Source organism: Pelophylax lessonae, assembly GCF_965119305.1.
Source record: "Pelophylax lessonae genome assembly, chromosome: 1".
NCBI classification, from domain to species: Eukaryota; Metazoa; Chordata; class Amphibia; order Anura; family Ranidae; genus Pelophylax; species Pelophylax lessonae.
In genome coordinates, this window is record NC_138768.1 from 783,142,661 (window position 1) to 783,155,227 (window position 12,567).

A 12,567-nucleotide genomic window follows, 5' to 3' on the forward strand; every position below is an offset into this window, starting at 1 on the left:
CACCTTCTCAAATCAGCATGAATATTGTTCAACATGGGCATATAATTCTCACAGAAAAGACAACTAGGGCGTGCAGTAAGGCGTTTTCCCAGATACTGTAAGGAGCGTTTTTGCCACACAAAAGGAAAGGATGGTTCTAGGGAGGCAACAAGTTTGGGAGAAATAGATACATTTAAGATCTCAGATTTTGACAGATTTATTTTAAAATTTGAGAGAGCACCATATGCCTTAAATTCTGACATCAAGTTAGGGTGTGTGATGATAGGTTGTTGAACATAAAACAAAACATCGTCTGCATATGCGGCAAATTTATGTTCATACCGACCTACTTGAATACCATTAATATTAGGGTTTAACCTAATTTTAGAAAGGAAGGGTTCCAAGGACAAAACAAATAAAAGGGGGGATAGGGGGGCAACCCTGTCGAGTGCCATTACAGAGAGTGAAGGAATCGCTTAATGTACCATTCACTCGTAGTTGCGCCGTTGGTGTGTCGTACACGCTTTTAATTCAATCCATCATCCGAGGGCCAATACCCATGGAGGACAGGGTCTCCTTAAGGAAGACCCAGTCCACCCTGTCAAACGCTTTTTTGGCGTCAGTAGAGAGTAACAGGGTGGGTTCTGCAGTATGTCTGGCAAAGGAAACCAGAGACAATGTGCGAAGGGAATTATCCCTTGCCTCTCGGCCAGGGATAAAGCCCGTCTGGTCTTTCGAGATCCATTGCGGGATCAATGGAAGCACTCTGTTTGCAAGAGCTTTTGCATATAGCTTCAAGTCAGTATTCAGTAATGAAATTGGTCGAAAGCTACTACATAAACACAGGTCTTTCCCGGGTTTAGGGAGGATCGTAATATGGGCGTTGTAGGGTTTCGGGACATAAATGGCCAGCTTGGGAGGACAGAGCAATATATGCTTGTAGGTGTGGTACCAATTAGTCCTGAAAGCTTCGATAGTATTTTATCGAAAAGCCATCTGGGCCTGGTGCTTTTCCTGACGTCATGGAGTCTAATGCATATTTAAGTTAATCTATTGTAACCTCCTCCTCTAAACTTACCAATGAGGTGCTGGGAAGAGAAGGCAGTGTCATTATTACAGTAACAGGGCATATTTTTAGCACTGATTACTGTAGTAATGTCACTGTTCCCCCCAAAAGTGTCAAAAATGTCAGTCAGGGGTCCGATCTGTCCGTCGCATTGTCGCAGTCCCATAAAAAAAAAAAAACCGCAGATCGCCGCTGCTACTGGAGATGTGTGGAGGCCAGACTCCTGCCCACGGACTATGGGCCCTGGCTTTTAGGGGAGTGCACCTCTGTGTGGGGGTATATGCTGGGGGACAATGGGAGTAGTGTTGCTTTGGACTCAAATCCATGTCACCCCAAGATACAGACTCAGACCGGGATCAATGTTACAGGCCTAAAGCTGCCTGTTGCAGCAGAGAACTTCTCCACACATTTAGAGACTAAAGAGATGCTAATGGCGTCTACTGTGGGGATGTGAATTGACACTTAAGTTATAATAAGGTGTGTTGAAAATGGAGACGGCAGTCTGAGAGCCTATGTCTTCTGCTTTCATCTGTTTAGAGATGAAGTGTGTTCACACTTCTAGGAATGTGTATTCGGCTATGTTTTGCGCTTGTTGTTTGTTAAATTAATGATAATGTTGTAGTCTCATTCACCTATTGTCTCTTTCCAGAAGGCCAAGGTATGGTAACTATGTTCTGTATATAATGGCATTTGCATATGATAATGAAATCAAACTCATGAGACTGTATATATTGGAAGTGAGTTGGTGAATAAAGTGTCTTTTGTTTTACCCTTCATTGAGCTTAGGCTAATGTTTGGGGGGAATTGAGGGGCCAGGTCACTGCATCACGTGAGAGTCTGGAGACCTTAGACAGAATTAAGCCCCGTACACACGTACCGATTGTCGGCCGTAAATATTCGGCCACCGACCGATCGGCCAATTGTAGGCTTGTTAGTATGATGCTTCCGACAGCGCATTTTCGGCCGAACAGAATCTGTCGTGCAGACTTTAAAATATTTGTTGGCCGTCACCGGAACGGCCGATTGTTCGCCAGTCGGTACAGATTTCGGCCGACAGACAGCAGATTAGCAAGACTGGGCATGCTCAGAAAAGAAAAAAAGACAAGGAAAGTTAACCATCACATGACATCACTTCTGCAGTCGGCTGTTGTTGGCCGACAAAATTTGTGTGCAGTCTTTTGCAGTTTTCAACAGACACGAGAGCCCTGGACAAAAGACGGCCGATCGTTCGGCCGACGATCGGTACGTGTGTACGGGGCTTTACTTGGTCCAAGTATTGGGGATCTGTTGCAGCCGCCATTACTAGTAAAAAAAAAAAAACAATAAAAATTACATAACTCTTTAAATCTTTCCCGTAGTTAGTAGACGCAATAACTTTTTCGCAAACCAATCAAAATATGCTTATTGCGATTTTTTTACCAAAAATATGTAGCAGAAAACAAATTGGCCTAAAATGTTAAAAAAATTTAGATGTTTAAATTATTTTTTGGGAATGTCATATAGCAGAATGTGAAAAACATTGTTTTTTTCAGAATTGTCGCTGTGTGTTTGTTTATAGAGCAAAAAATAAAAATTGTACAGGTGATCAAATAGCACCAAAAGAAATCTCTATTTGTGGGAAAAAAAGGACGTAAATTTAGTTTGGGTACAGCATTGCATGTCTGCGCAATTGTCAGTTAAAGTCACGCAGTACCAAGTTGAAAAAAGTGGCCTGGTCATTAAGGAGCAAATCCTTCCGGTCTTAAAGTGAATAAATACGTAGAATTCTGGGCAAAACCTAATTACTCTTAAAGATGCTCCCTCCCCTCTTCCTAACAGCTATTCTGACTAATCTGTGTATAAAAAGATCTGTATATTTAACCATTTTTAGGCTGTTCTGGTCTAGTCATATCTCTTCTGTGTCAGTCAGTGAAGCTGCAAGGGAGCGCTTGACAATGATTGGGAGTAGTGATATCACCCAAAGGCTCACGTGGCCCATTTGTTGTCAGCGATCCTTCCTCTCAATGCAGCCGTTGCTGCCTGACATAGGGGAGATGGATCATGTGATCTGATTGGAGCGGGCTGAAAACGGGTTACGCTGCAATGGGGAGGAGGGAGCAGTGACAACAGATGGGCCTATGGGTGACATCAAGACTCCCATACATTATTAGCCATTGTCCAGATCTTTCTTCTCATCCTCTTCTCTGGCTGACATGGGAGCAGCCTACAAATAGGTAAATATACAGATCTTTCTTACATAGGTTAATTTAGAAAATGTTAAAGGGGGAATGGAAGAGGAAGCATTTTTAAGAGTAGTTACCTTTTTCTGTAATTCCAATTTAATAACCCTTCCTGGATTTACTTGTCAAATGTATGAGGGGAAGTATTACAAATTAAATAAGCTTAAACTTACATGTAACCTGTTTCAATGTCTCATTGCAAGGTTTGTCTTTTATTGCAGGTGGCCTGCTAATCTGGCCAAGGTCATGGTTCGGATATATATTCCTCTAAAATTAATTCAAATCTCACAACCTGGCTGCACTTTCTGTGGAGAAATAATGTGCAAACTGTGCGTTTACATTGAGAATACTACTATATTTACCAGCACAAATGAAAACAGAATCTATCCAGTAAGTGGAAGCTTCACCTGTACCTCAAAAAATGTTATCTACCTGATCACATGCAAGAACAAGAAATGTAAGAAGCAATATGTTGGACAAACCAGGCATGAAGTACGAAAAAGGTTTAATGTCCATCTATCCGGAATAAGGTGTAATAAAAAGGGCTTATATGAGCATTTTAACATGGATGGCCACTCTGAATTTACTCTGGTGATAATCGAAGAAGATAAAAATCTGAATAACCTTTTGGAGAAGGAGAAATACTGGATTCGAGAGCTTGGCACCCTCAAGCCAGCAGGACTAAATGCTAAGTGCTAAATAATTTAGTTTGCTGAAGCAGTGGACTCAATAAGTAAATTCTTTATATCTGTCGCTTTACAGATATGGCACTCTTTAAAGTAGCACAAAATAAAAGAAGGGTTTTGCTACCTGCATTTCCCTACTTAAACCTAATAACCAGGGAACAAATGACGTAGGGTATTTGGCCATGGAGCATGCTTCTTTTCTCTTCTATCCGGTTTCACAATTTTTCTTTCTCCAGTCTTCTTTGGAACTGAAGTTCTCTACTCTGCTTTATGCAAAACAGGAGATTATCTTAGCTGATTTATTAGTACATGGCCTGCAACGGATTGTACCGACTGTTGCCGTGGCTTGTAGTGTGGCTTTACATTTATGTCACTATACAATGCACTCAGTTATAAACCTTGCCTATTGATACTTAATCTAATTTTATGTGCCACGCACTCTAGAGTCAGATCAGTAATTCTAGGCCCATTATTCACAAATAAACCTATAAAGTCATTTTTTTAAATAACTGTAAATAACCTGTAGGGGCTTTAAAAGCGTTTAGGGTAACGAAGCATATCGGGTTCACACAATTTTAAAGTTCACCCTAAAACTAAAATCTGTACTGTAAATTTACTGGCATCCACAATCTAAGATTAACCTATTTAGCCCGGTAAAGAAGAAATCATTATACATACCCTTTCTGAAGCCGCTTCGGCCTGGTCCCAGGCTGAGCTATCAGCGGCGGCTTCCCTATGGAGGAGAGTGCAGAGGAGGCAGCCGACAAAGGAAGCCCCATAGTAACTCTATGGGTGATGTCACAGATTTAGTTTTAGGGTGAACTTCTACTTAAGTGTTGACATGTTGGGTATCTATTTACTCAGCACAAAGTCTTCTATTATATTTTACCAAATATTGGGTAAGATATTGCATTTTTGTGCTCTAAAATTAACTTTAGTGTATTGTGACTGAACTTTTGCAATTGATAAACCGATGCGCTAATAACACGTGACCTAATAAAATTGGCACTACCACCATTTTATTCTCCAAGGTGTCTGCTTTCAGAAAAAAAAAAACTGTTTGGGGGATTGTAGAAAATCTTCTGGCTTAATATAATTTTTTTTTTTTTTTTTAAACATTTTATTTGACCGCTAGGTCTAACAACATAGACCCAGAGTACAAAGTTAAAAAATACAAAGATAGAGATACTTAAATGTCTCAATTCAAAGGGCCGATAAACTATTGAATAGAAGAATAAAAAAAATAAAGGAGAAACCAAATATTGAATCTAAATTCATCTTCTACTTCAAGAAGTAGTGGGGAAGGTGGCTAATACAATGGTGTATGGGAAGGGACAAGTCAGTGTAGTATCAAATAAGAAGCAATCTTCTAGAAGAAGGAAAAAAGGGGGAGAGGGGGGATGTCACACTCTTGAAAGGGAGAGAAAGCACATATGAGAATTTGGGGAGTGAGGAAGTTACCGGAGGGCATATACATTGTGGAGGAACTATGATCAATGACCTACATGGCTTCCCCATCTGCAAGTGGTCATAGGAGTTAAGCTGTGATGGTGCAGAAGTCGAAAGAGAAACAGAGAAGAAAAAAAAAAGGGGGAGGTGGAGAGTGGCAGGAGGATGTAAGAGGAGAGGGAAGGGTAGGGGGAAGGGTCCACTTGGATCCCTGCCAAGGCCAGGAATGTAGCCAGGTAAGCCGCTAGAATCACAGGGTGGAAGAAATGGGGGTGGGGACCGTACGTGCTAAAGTGATTTTTCTAAACGTGTGAAAAACGCAAAATTGGCTCTGGAAGTGAAAGAGTTAATGCCTGGGAGTGGGGAAGATTTTCCAGTGTAAATAAAAAATGGTAAAATATATTACAGGAAGGCCTTTGCTCTTATAGCTTCCTAAAAATGTATTTTGATCTTGAACAGCTATTCTTCTACATTTACAGATAATCAGTGTGAGAAGCAAATTTACTCTTTTTTACTAAATCTTAACAAATGATTTAAATGTTGTTATATTGTTTGACCATTGGAGCATGATATAAAATAAAACAGTTAGAAATGTATATCTCAATCATACTTTTTTTTCAGGCTTGCATTGACCTTATGACCTTAAAGCGCTTGTCACCCTAAAAAAAAATAATATATATATATATATATATTCCTGTTGTAGCCCACCCGTAGGTGCTGGCTGTTGAAATAGTATAGTTCACGCTTACCTTTATCTGGCGACACCTCAGACCCTTACCCAAACCACACAAACTTAGGATAAAGTATAACAAGAGCGTTTAATTTCACTAGACTTAGCAAAGAAATAAACAGGAACAACTCCTTATATCCTTAATAAACTTTAACAGGACTACTCACAGCGGTTAAATGGAATGGGATGGACAAATAACGGAATTTTTGAAAAAACTTACCTGTAAAATTCCTTTCTCTGAGTCCTCCGACAGTCGCCGCCTCTTCATATTCGTCACATATGGGGTATTAGACTTTGCTCCGAAGGAGTAGCTAGGCAACAGAATATGTTAACAATAAAGCTTTAACATATCCCACCCTCAAGGGGTGGTCCCCTCAGTCAATACCCTCCTACTTCCTGCAACCATATCTCAGTTTTAGTGGAATAGCAGTAGAGTATACATTCAAACCCCAAAAGAGGGGCGGGGGCGGCGACTGTCGGAGGACTCAGAGAAAGGAATTTTACAGGTAAGATTTTACAAAAATTCCGTTTTCTCTTACGTCCTCCGACAGTCGCCGCCTCTTCATATTCGTCACATATGGGGACGTCCCAAAGCAGTGCAAACATGAGGGGTGGGAAACGCATCCGCGCCGAAAGGCAACGCAGTCTCCACATCAAAGAAAGGAACCTTACCAAAGGAAGGAAACCAGCTGGGCAACAGCAAAAATAAGTGCTCAACAGGAGCAACAACCCAGGAAAAGACAAAAAACCAGGGGATACAAAACTTATCCCAACAGCCAGGAGTCCCCAACAAGGGACCCTAGGGAACAGCCGCACTAAGAACCTTGCGGCCAAAGGAAGCATCCGCCGATGCCTGAACATCTACTTTGTAGAATTTTGTGAAAGTGTGTACGGTCGACCAAGTCGCCGCCTTACACACCTGGGCTACAGAAGCCCCATGACGACAGGCCCAAGACGTACTCAGAGATCTAGTAGAGTGCGCCTTCACAGGCACAGGGGGAACCTTCCCCTGCAAGGCATAGGCCTGTTCAATGGTCTGCCTGATCCATTTGGCAATGGTAGAGGCGGAAGCCGCCATGCCCTTCCGAGGACCCTCTGGAAGAACAAACAAGGAGTCCGTCTTTCGAAAAGACTCAGTCGATTTAAGGTAAACCCTAATCGCCCGAACAACATCCAGAGAATGCAATCTCACCTCCTTTGGATGTTTAGGCTTCGTGCACAACGAAGGCAAAACAATATCCTCATTAAGATGGAATTCCGAAACTCGTTTCGGCAGAAAAGAAGGATTAGGTCGCAAGACCACCTTATCCAAATGAACAACCAGGTACGGAGACTTGCAGGACAAAGCCGCCAGTTCCGACACTCTGCGAGCCGAAGTGATCGCCACCAAAAAGGCGACCTTTTTGGACAACATAGACAACGAGATCTCCCTGATCTGTTCAAAAGGAGCACGTTGTAACACAGACAGGACTAGATTCAAGTCCCAAGGGGGCAAAGGATCCCTCCTAGGAGGAACCAGATGCCGCACACCCTGAATAAAAGTGCCAACCAAGGAGTTGGAAGCCACGGGACGTTGAAACAGAACGGCCAGCGCAGACACCTGACCCTTTATCGTAGCCAGCGCCAAACGCTGATCGACACCCGTCTGAAGGAAAGACAGCACACGGGAAACCGAGTACGTGCGGGGTGAAAACCCCCTGGACTCACACCAGGCAAAATAGGCCTTCCAAGTACGGTAATAAACCTTTCCCGAGGAAGACTTCCTCGCGTTGATCAAGGTATGAACAACCTCTGGAGAGAGACCCTTCTCCTTCAGGACCTCGGTCTCAACAGCCAGGCCGTCAAAGCCAGCGACTGTAAAGCAGGATGGTAAATCGGTCCTTGAGACAGTAGATCGTCCCGAAGAGGCAGACGCCAGGGGGCGTCGACCGCCAGATTCACGAGGTCTGCGTACCAGGACCGGCGAGGCCAGTCCGGTGCCACAAGAATCACCGTGCTGCGTTCCGAGTGTAACCTGCGAAGGAACCGGGACAGCAACTGAATCGGTGGAAACGCGTACATCAGCCTGTACTGATGCCACGGGGCCACTAACGCGTCCGACGCGTCTGCCCGAGGGTCGCGCGTCCTTGCCACGAACCTCTTCACCTTGTAGTTGAGGCGAGACGCGAACAGGTCCACATCTGGAAGACCCCACTTCGCGCACAACATCTGGAAGACAGCCGGGTGGAGAGACCATTCCCCCTGATCCAGGGTCTGGCGACTCAGATAGTCCGCCTGCCAGTTCTCCACTCCCGGAATGTGAACCGCCGTTATCGCCGGGACATGAGTCTCGGCCCAAGACAGAATGTCGGCCACTTCTCGAGCCGCTCGGGCACTCCTGGTGCCCCCTTGGTGGTTGATGTAGGCCACCGCCGTGGCATTGTCCGTCTGCACCCGAACCGGGCAGCCCTGCAGCCGGTCCGTCCAGCGATGAAGACAGAGCCTTATCGCACGCAATTCCAGAATGTTGATCGGGAGGGAAGACTCCCCCTCCGACCAGGTCCCCTGGGCGGACAGAACGCCCAGAACACCACCCCAGCCCGACAGGCTGGCATCCGTGGTGATAATCGTCCACGAGATCGGACGAAACGACTTGCCCCCGGACACCAACGGGGACTGGAGCCACCACAGAAGGTTTTCCCTGGTGCGATGACTCAACGAGATCTGAAGATCCAGAGATTGAGGTCGCCCGTCCCACTTGGACAAGATCTCCGCCTGGAGACCCCGCGTGTGAAACTGCGCGAAAGGAATCGCCTCGAAAGCCGAGACCATCAATCCCAGACATCTCATACACGTCCGCAGAGACGAGTTCGGAACGTCCCTGAGGGACCTGACTTCCTCCTGAAGAGTCCTGAGTTTGTCTTCCGGCAGGAAGACCTTCGCCTGCACCGAGTCCAGTATCATTCCCAGATAGGGAAGACGAACCGACGGACTCAGTGTCGACTTTGGAACATTTATCGTCCAACCGAACTCCTGCAGAGTTTGCATCGTGACAGACAGGTCCTTCTCCAGACCCTGACTGGTCGCAGACCGAATCAGAATGTCGTCCAGATACCCCAGGACAGAAATGCCCTGGGCTCTCAATAATGCCAGAACCGGTGCAAGCACCTTGGTGAAGACCCGCGGAGCCGAGGCGAGCCCAAAGGGCAACACCACGAACTGGTAGTGATCCTCCGCAATGGCAAATCAAAGGTATCTCTGATGACCCTCGAATATGGGGATGTGAAGATACGCATCCTTCAAATCGATGGAGGCCATGAATTCCCCCGGAACCAGGGCAGCCACCACCGAGCGCAGGGATTCCATGCGGAACTAGCGAACCCGCACAGAGCGGTTCAGAGCTTTCAAGTCCAGAATTGGACGAACCTTGCCCTCCTTCCTGGGCACGGTGAACAGATTGGAATAAAACCCCCGAAATCTGTCCCGATGAGGCACCGGAACCACCACTCCCTGAGCCCTCAGGTCCCGCACCGCCAGGTGCAGATCCCGCAGGCGCTCTGGAGACAGTTGTAGATTTGAGGGAAAAAATCTGCTCTCTGGCCGAGAGAGAAACTCGATCTTGTAACCAGATCGAACGATTTCCAGAACCCATCTGTCCCGCACACGGGCCAACCAGGGCTGAAGAAAACCGAGCAAGCGTCCCCCCACCCCAAAACTGGGTGAGGGCGCCCCTTCAGGCCGAACTGTTATGGGCCGCAGGTCCGGATTGGCCGGACTTCTGTTTCCCAGACCAGGGTTTCTTCTGAGAGCCCTGGCCCTTGAACGGTTTGCCCTTGTAGTGCGGCCGAAAGGCACGAAAGGACCCCTGAGGGGGCCGAAAATGAGCATGCTTCTTCCCAGAAGCCCCCTTAGCCTTGGGGAAATGGGGCAAGAGAGTGCTCTTACCCCCGGTAATCCCCTTAATCAACACATCCAGGGACTCCCCAAAAAGGCGAGACCCATCATAAGGCAGATTGGCTAAGGTTTTACGTGAAGATTGGTCCACCGACCAACATTTCAACCAAACCAGGCGGCGAGACAACACCGCCACGCTGTGCACACGCGCGGCCAACGGAATCAGGTCCAGGTCCGCATCACACAGATACATGACACCCTGGTGGATCTGATCCACCATATCCAGGGTCGCCGCCGAGGCCGAATCGGCCACTAGGACGCGCCTAAGCATCTGCGTCCAACTTGCGATCGCCTGGGCCGCCATGAGAGAAGCAAACAGAGCCTTAAGCATAGAACCCGTAACAGAATAAGTATGACGGGCAAGAGACTCCACATAGATCAAGAGAGGAGCGGGACCCCGATAGGGGGGTCCCCGCCAGAACAGCCCCATCACCTTCACCCTCAGAATCAGAGGACAGAGCAACTCTGGGCCGTTTAGTAGATTGAGCAGCCACCAGCATTTGCACCTGTGCAGCAAGGCCAGCCACAATAGTGGCCAAATCCCCCCCTGGGGGGGAAACAGCGGTCCCCTGGCTTTCCACCAATACTGTGGGAAACTTGCCCTCCTGAGAATCCATTGGCCCTGTATGCCAGACAACCAAGGGTTAACTGCCCCCTTACAGCAAGCGCGGCAAGCGCAGCCCACCGCACCACACTCAGGCACAATGAGACCCCCACAGGGAATATACAGACTGAATACAGGCAATGGAACACAGGAATAGAAGGATAAAACCTGAGGAGACTCCGCTGCTGCTGCTGCCTCGATCGGTGCTTCCAGGAGAGAGGAAGTGATGCTGCCAGGGCGCTCTATGTAAGCCTATGGAGGCTACAAGAAAATGGCCGCCGTGCATGTAAACCATGCGGCCGGAGCGGGCGCCGGTAAAAGGGCGCCGTTTGGCGCCGAAATCGCCGCTCCACAGTGCATAAAATCACACACAATATTATCCCATTATATGGATACATGTTAGATCGCCGCAGCGATCGCTGTATATGCCCCAACATGCCATTAAAAACATGCCCCACAGCACACAGCTCCTCACACTGCCCAGCCTGACATACTCAGTGTCATACAGCTCCCCCCCCCCTTGCAGCCCACAGCATGCAGCCGAGATATAGGGAGACAAGCAGTGTGATTAAAGGCAGGTAACACAGTCCCAGACTGAGACCCCCCCCAGACAGACAGGTCCCCACATAGATACACTTACCTCACATGGCGTGGGGAACCCGCACAGGCGAACAAGCCGCTGCACCTGAGGCAGGGAGAGTCGCAATTCAAGACGCACACAATGGCGGTTCAGAAACCGCACAGCGTCCGGTGAGGTAGCCACCTCACCAATCATCCCTGCACCGAACAGGGATGGGTCGTTCACCGTGCCAGGAGCGTTACCTGGCTGAACGCTCGATGGCAGACTGGGAAGCCACTGACCCACGACCTGCGACCAGGGGGATCAGCCCGAGACCCAGTCCGCATGATCCTCTTCGTCCGAAGAACTAACTAATGCTGACAAAAATAACAGCTAAGTAAAGGTAGAGAGAAAACTCAAACAAAATATCAAAAAGAAGAAAGAGTCTGGGACAAAAAGTCCCAGCACAGAGAGAGCCAGCCACTCCTGACAAGCTAGACATTAAAACTGAGATATGGTTGCAGGAAGTAGGAGGGTATTGACTGAGGGGACCACCCCTTGAGGGTGGGATATGTTAAAGCTTTATTGTTAACATATTCTGTTGCCTAGCTACTCCTTCGGAGCAAAGTCTAATACCCCATATGTGACGAATATGAAGAGGCGGCGACTGTCGGAGGACGTAAGAGAAATATATTTGCACAAAAATACGTAACTCTCTAATACTTGTAATAGTCTAGTACCCCTAACCCTGCTTAACTTATATTTTAACTTGTATAGTCCCGTGTTAGACCGGCAGGAGTTGGGGCCCGTTGGAGCTCATGCAACTATTGAAGTAATAGTTTTGTAATCCACTGAAAAGCAGAACCCTTCTCCTTTGGATTTTGGTCCTCCGCAATAACACAAAGTCGAGGCAGCAGTCAGTAATCAGTGCAATGTAAAAGACACACAAAAAAAAAATGGTTGCTGTCTCCTTTAAGAAAAAAAAAAAAGAATCCAAACGATCTAGCAACAGGAAATTATCATGAATAAAATCCCACGTGGATGATAGGTTTCCTCCTTCCTTCTACTGCAGAGATCAGTTTATTTAAATGCACTGTTTGAAGCGAATAGATTTAAACATTTGTACTGGCCAGGCAATTATCTCCATCACTATGGTCGGTGATTAGATATTTATCTGGAGGGGGGGGTACAAGTACACCCCAGAGTCCTGTAAAAATGGGAAAGCTTGGCTGTATAATAGTGCAGGGGGGTTGAATACTATCACTCACTATCAGTGCGCAACTCACAGTTTGACAGATTCAGTTGGCTGTGCTACGGACCCGTGTCCTCCGGTTCAGTATTT

General features: G+C 46.7%; 1 protein-coding gene across 1 annotated transcript in view; it reads left to right on the plus strand.

Moving 5' to 3' along the window:
- Nucleotides 1–4,038, plus strand: part of LOC309549493 (uncharacterized protein) — a gene marked incomplete at its 5' end in the record, with an annotated part of 245,888 nt that extends 241,850 nt beyond the window's left edge. The window contains one exon of the mRNA XM_082249823.1: nucleotides 3,486–4,038. Within this exon, the coding sequence (XP_082105949.1) occupies nucleotides 3,486–3,963 (478 nt within the window). The 3' untranslated portion in view covers nucleotides 3,964–4,038. The remainder of the gene's footprint in view (nucleotides 1–3,485) is intronic.
- Nucleotides 4,039–12,567: the final 8,529 nt, after the last annotated feature.